Source organism: Camelina sativa, chromosome 9, assembly GCF_000633955.1.
Source record: "Camelina sativa cultivar DH55 chromosome 9, Cs, whole genome shotgun sequence".
NCBI classification, from domain to species: domain Eukaryota; kingdom Viridiplantae; phylum Streptophyta; class Magnoliopsida; order Brassicales; family Brassicaceae; genus Camelina; species Camelina sativa.
The window spans coordinates 28543327-28549700 of NC_025693.1; the positions used below are offsets into that span (position 1 = coordinate 28543327).

Here is a 6374-nt window from a genome sequence, read left to right on the forward strand (position 1 = left end):
TTCTATGTTTTGAGAATTAAACAATGATTTCGTTAATGATACGAAAAATTTAAGCGAAATCTATATATATATTCTCCAACTTAATCATTAAAATATTTAATTAAATACTCTACCTTAGACAAGAAGACCAAGTAATCGATTGTTTCCGCGCGCAAACAATAAAATTTCAAATTCAAAATTTCCCTCGTAAACAATAACATCTTTTATTCAAAATTTCGCTCGTAAACAATAAAAACATCTTATTCAAAATTTTGCAGGGGAATAGTGATCTATACATGCTTACATATTAAGCTAATGATCAGATATGGTCTTAAGATTCATCATCCTATATAATGACAGATCTATAAATTATCATACAAATGAAATCATAATACAAAACTTTGGATCATCCCATGGAAAACAACATCAATTCTCCATAAATCAACATATATTATATTTTAAAAGATAGAAAAAGAAATCTAACAGAAACTTTTCTACATTTTGTAATGAAAAGGACTTACCACATCCATATGTTTTGGTTCAACCTGGGTGGAATGGTTTGAGGAATTAGTCTTTTGTTTTTTGGGGCAAATGTTTGAGGGAGTAGACATATCACAAATTTTTTTGTTTACTTCAATGTAATCTGAGATTCAATATCAGGTTTTGTGAAAATGAAAGGTATAATACATTTACAGTTTGATGTATTTATATTATTTCTGAGTATTCATATATATATATATATATATATATATATATGTAAAAGAAAAGAGACACAATGTGTAACTTTGTGTATTTTTAATAATAATAATAATAATTAAAACAAAATTGTCAAAATACATATTTTGGAGGTTTTTCTCATCCTCTTTTGGTAATATAATCTCAAATTGAAGAAAAAGAAAGTAGAAAAATGTCCAGTTAAAGTAAACTCATAATTTTAGAGATTTTATTAAGTGTTAATTATAACTGGAAAAATATAAATAGTAATGGTCAAACATGTGTGTTAGCATGCAAATAGATTTTATAAACGTTTTTCTAAATATAATATATTAATTTTTAGTATTTTATAAATAACCAATAAAAATCTCATCATCACCATACTTATTTTTAAGGCCTAATTAGTGAAGAAAATTTATTTCCAAAACAATTTTACAAGCTGTGTTGACCAATAAAATTTTTACCATGAGAAATTTTTAATATTTGGATACACCTTAGAATTACTTTACAAAAAAAATGAATGGTTTCCTTGAACAACTAAAAAATTGAATCCACATAATTGTTTTTTGACAATATTTCAAATCATTTATTTGCTTGCTATTTTTTGGAGAAATACACTAATGAGATTAAAGTTTTAGTTGAATAAATTAATTAGTAAAGTGATATGAGTAATAATAGTTGGGCTTTAGTTAGCTATAGATCTATCTGGTCTTTGTAAAAACTCAGCCCAACACAGGCCCATTAAGTCTCACTGTGCCTCTCTCCCAGCTTAGCTGCGAAAAACCCCCACACTCCATTGTCATCACTTCGTAAACACGCCGCCGAGAGGAGATAGGATGGAGGATATCGAGGATTTGTTGGCCGGAGGAGTCGGTGGTGCACCACCGGGATTCCGATTACCGTTGAATGCTGTCGGGATAAATCCGAAGACGAATAAAAGCAAACGTAGTATCTCGAAACAGGATCAGATTACTACTGCTTCGAATCGTGACTCGCTTGCTCCACCATCTTTGACGATTCCAGGAACTCAGGTCAATTTCTCCATCTCTCTCTCTCTCTATCGGTTACATTTTCTCGGTTTATACATCTGTCACGCTTACATTTCGTCTCGATGAACTTTTTTCGCAGACGATATACATCAAGACGTTTGGATGTTCTCATAATCAGGCAAGTCAGTTTACAAATCTTCAGTGTTTTGATTCTGATTTTGGTGTGTTGATAGATTTCTAATTGCTTCATCAGAATACACTTCCCATGTTTGTTACTTTTAGTGATTGAGGTGAAATCTTCTAGCTGGAATAGGCTAATAAGCTAATTGGTATCGTGTTTTGGTTGTTGTTCAGAGTGATAGTGAGTATATGGCTGGTCAGCTTACTGCATTTGGCTATGCGTTGACAGAAGTCCCTGAGGATGCTGATCTGTGGCTCATTAACACGTAAGCTTTAGCCTCGATGACTATGTTGTTGTGCTGTTGAGATATTCATGAGTAGTGTGTGAAATGTTAGAAAATGTAGTTCACTTGGTCATGGTTTAATATTGTAACTTTATAGTTTATGACAATATAGCTTTACTTTGTGTTTACAATGTTATCTTATATGCTGCGATTGATGCAGCTGTACTGTGAAGTCCCCTAGTCAGTCTGCAATGTCTACTCTTATAACGAGGGGTAGAAGTGGGAAAAAGCCTCTTGTGATAGCCGGATGTGTTCCTCAAGGCAGTCGTGATCTTAAAGAACTGGAAGGTGTAAGTGTAGTTGGAGTCCAACAGATTGATCGTGTTGTTGAGATTGTTGAAGAAACACTGAAGGGTCATGAAGTGCGGCTTCTTACTCGAAAGACTTTGCCTGCGCTTGATCTCCCAAAGGTGAGCATACGTTTCAATTGCTGATTATTATTAATTACTGAATTAAGTCGAAGCCAAAAACTTGGTTTCAGTACAATTTTTTGGAACCTATATTTTTGCTGGGTATTTTATCACACAATTTCTTGTTCGAGGTTATCTGGGTTCTATTAGTGGGGATTATTAATAAGTGATTTTGCCACTGCAGGTACGGAGGAACAATTTTATTGAAATTCTCCCGATTAATGTTGGTTGTTTGGGTGCCTGTACTTACTGCAAGACCAAGCACGCCCGTGGTCACTTAGGAAGCTATACAGTGGATAGTCTTGTAAGCAGATTCAGCTTCACCGAAAAAAAGTTTTGATTTATATCCAGCGTTTTCCCCTTTTCTGTTTGTCTGCCTACTGAGATTCCTGAATTGCAGGTGGAGCGGGTGAGAACTGTTATATCTGAAGGAGTCAAGGAGATTTGGTTGAGCAGCGAGGACACTGGAGCATATGGTTGCTTTTGAAACCTTTATTTTCCAACTTAACTTTTGTATTTTTGTATTTCCTTTTTATTAGTAGCTAATGTCCCTAAAATGTTGCAGGTCGTGATATAGGAGTTAATCTTCCTGTTCTGCTTAATGCTATTGTTAAAGAGCTTCCTTCTGATCAAAGCACAATGCTAAGGATTGGGATGACTAATCCTCCCTATATTCTTGAGCATTTGAAAGAAATAGCTGCTGTTTTACGTCACCCATGTGTTTACACCTTTCTACATGTCCCTGTACAATCGGGCAGTGATTCTGTGTTGACGGTGAGTCCAGAATTGTGTAGGACTGCCAAAATTGTGTTCTAGTCTTACCTGAACGTTCTGTTGCAGGCCATGAACAGGGAATATACAGCAAGTGAGTTCAGGACTGTGGTAGACACCTTAACAGAACTTGTGCCAGGAATGCAAATTGCTACTGATATAATATGCGGCTTTCCTGGTTAGTGTTGGACAAACCTTAAACTCTGTATTTGTTCTTTTACTTTCTTATATTTACATATTCCTCTCCATTTAATTTTGAGACATAAAAGCATCACATCGACATGCAATATTTGGATGTGGATAGTTAGATGCTCGATGACTTAAGCACATTAATTGTTCATATAATTTGGGTGTGTTGAAGATACTTCGTCATTTTTCCATTTTCAGGTGAAACCGATGAAGATTTTTCTCAAACAGTTGAACTTATCAAGGATTACAAGTTTCCTCAAGTTCATATTTCTCAGTTTTACCCCAGACCGGGTAAGCTCAAGGATTTAGCTATGTATGTCATTTGGAATTTGGGAGTGTTTCATAGGTCTTAACATTATTTTGGATGTGTCATTTATGATATAGGGACCCCAGCGGCAAAGATGAAGAAGGTACTAAGTAAAATAGTGAAGCAACGAAGCCGTGAATTGACTTCTGTCTTTGAGGCTTTTGCACCTTACACCGGGATGGAGGGCAGAGAAGAGAGGATATGGATAACAGAAGTAGCGGCTGACGGAATTCATTTGGTAAGCTCATCCTGAAACCACATACAATGTTATGTTTCTCCAAACTTTGTCTCATATTGTTTTTTATCATTGATAGTGTTTGCATTTCTTATTTGAATTTGTAGGTTGGACATACGAAGGGATATATACAGGTCTTAGTTACTGGACCAGAAAGTATGCTTGGGAGTTCAGCTATGGCGAGGATAACATCTGTGGGGAGATGGTCAGTGTTTGGGGAAGTGATTGAGACATTTAGCTCTGCAAACAGAGAAACAGAAGCCAAAGAGAAAGCAAAGCCGCCTTGTTCGTCGAATGTTAGCACTTGTGAGACTTGCGCTTGCTCTGCTGAGAGCTGCTGTGGAGAAGAGAGATCAGGAGAGGCATGTAACATCTCTGAAAATATCTCAAAACAGGATAATGATCAGAAGGTAAAGTCAAAGAAAGAAGGGAAGGAGATTCAAGAGGTCGTTGTACCGAGAAGCAACGTAGCAAATTGGGGTTTCATTGATAAGGCACTTGTGTGTGGAGTGTTCGTAAGTTCTCTCACCCTTTTTGTTTTGTTTATTAGTGTTGCAATTAGAGTTCTGTCGCGTCAATAAATCTCTCTCTGGCAGATTAGTAGTTGTAAAAGGACCAGTATCTAGTTTTTTTTCTCTTATTTTGTGTTCTCTGATTTTGGTTGTGTTTGTTCTTGTATCTGGATGCATATATGATTTCAGTTTATGCTGCGTACCAACAAAATTGGATACTTTTGTAAGAATTACTAAAATTTTATAGTAACGTCTGTATAAATTGCATCCAAAACAAAGAGAAATTTCAGAAATTAAAATAATCCTTAGAAAATTGTCTGGGGCCTTAATGTATCAAAACTAGAGGCCCATTTTGTAGTTTCTTCTAAACTAAGCTATACGACCGTGTTGGTTACCGTGCAAAACCATCGTCGAGTATTTAAGAAGATTACTTTTCTCGTAGAGCGGACACGTACAAATGTACGTGGAGACAGGTGTCATTCAGAAGCTAAAAGGAGAAGAAAAACAAAAAGGGTTATTTTACGGTTCCACATCCCTCCCAAAGTGTTTTAGTACGGCTTAGTGGTTAGTTTAAGATTTCGAGAGAGAGGAAGGAACAACCAATAAAAGTAAGGAATGATGAATCTACTAGCTTTGAGTCTTGTCTTGAGTACTTTACTAGCGGCGGAGGTATGGTCTCCGAGCCCAGCCATGACCACCAACCACGGGGCGGCGTCTGAGGGAGACATCATCGTCAAAGACGGCCACCGAGTTGTGGTGGTTGAGTACGATCGTGATGGTAAAACAAATACCAGAGTCTCTATCTCGCCACCATCGGCAGATCAAGAAGGCGATAACGAAGAAGGGAAGGGAGGTTCTTTGTTTAAAAATGCTAAAGAGAGAGTGAAAGAAACGGCGTCACATCTTCCACACGTCGGCCAAGGGATCTCACAGCCGGTGATTACGACCAAGGACGAAACAGAGGAGTCGCGTGATCATCACGCGACGGCTGGGGAACTCATATGCGACGCGTTTGGTAAGTGCAGGCAAAAGATCGCGAGTGTGGTGGGTCGGGCTAAAGATAGAACCGATGATACTGTCGGCGAGACTGCTTCCGATGTTGAAGACGCCGTCGCTCGTAAGGCTCACGATATGAAGGAGACGATTACACATGCGGCACGTGACGTGGAAGACACGGTGGCTGGTAAAGCCCGATATGCTAAGGACAAGGTAACAGGAAAAGCCTATGATGTGAGAGAGAGTGTGGCTCATAAAGCCCATGATGCTAAAGATAAGGTGAGGGGTAAAGCATATGACGTGAAGGAGACAGTGGCCCAAAAAGCCCATGAATCCAAGGAGAGGGCGAAAGATAGAGTGAGGGGAAAGGCACACGAATTGAAGGAAACGGTGGCTCACAAGTCCCAGAATGCGTGGGAGAGAGTTAAGAATGGGGTGCGTGAGTTCGGGTCAGCGGCTGTGGGGGCGCTTAGTCCGACAAAGGTAGCGAGCGTGGTTGGGCTGACTGGGATAGCTGCGGCGTTTGGGACTTGCGTGTGGGTGACGTTTGTGTCAAGCTACGTTTTAGCGTCGGTGTTGGGGAGGCAACAGTTTGGTGTAGTGCAGAGTAAGCTGTATCCTGTTTATTTTAAGGCGACCTCTGTGGGAATCCTTGTGGGTTTGTTGGGTCACGTGCTTAGCCGCCGGAGGAAACTGCTCACCGACGCCACGGAGATGTGGCAAGGGGTTAACCTCTTGTCCTCTTTCTTTATGATTGAGGCTAACAAGTCATTTGTTGAGCCACGTGCCACCAAGGTTAGTTTACATC

At 38.7% G+C, this 6374-nt stretch overlaps 2 protein-coding genes across 2 annotated transcripts; both read left to right on the top strand.

Annotated features, from left to right (window-relative positions):
• Nucleotides 1485–4788, top strand: LOC104712787 (threonylcarbamoyladenosine tRNA methylthiotransferase). The gene is made up of 11 exons (XM_010429760.2): nt 1485–1724; nt 1822–1860; nt 2037–2128; nt 2307–2556; nt 2741–2860; nt 2957–3032; nt 3122–3330; nt 3397–3505; nt 3715–3807; nt 3901–4061; nt 4166–4788. Exons 1-11 carry the CDS (start codon nt 1530–1532, stop codon nt 4637–4639), a joined length of 1818 nt encoding a protein of 605 aa, XP_010428062.1. The 5' UTR covers nt 1485–1529; the 3' UTR covers nt 4640–4788.
• On the top strand, nt 5107–6367 carry LOC104715812 (the record flags this gene model as incomplete). Its single annotated transcript, XM_019229425.1, has 1 exon — nt 5107–6367. A coding segment is annotated over exon 1 (1182 nt), but the record flags the coding sequence as incomplete, so codon positions are not given.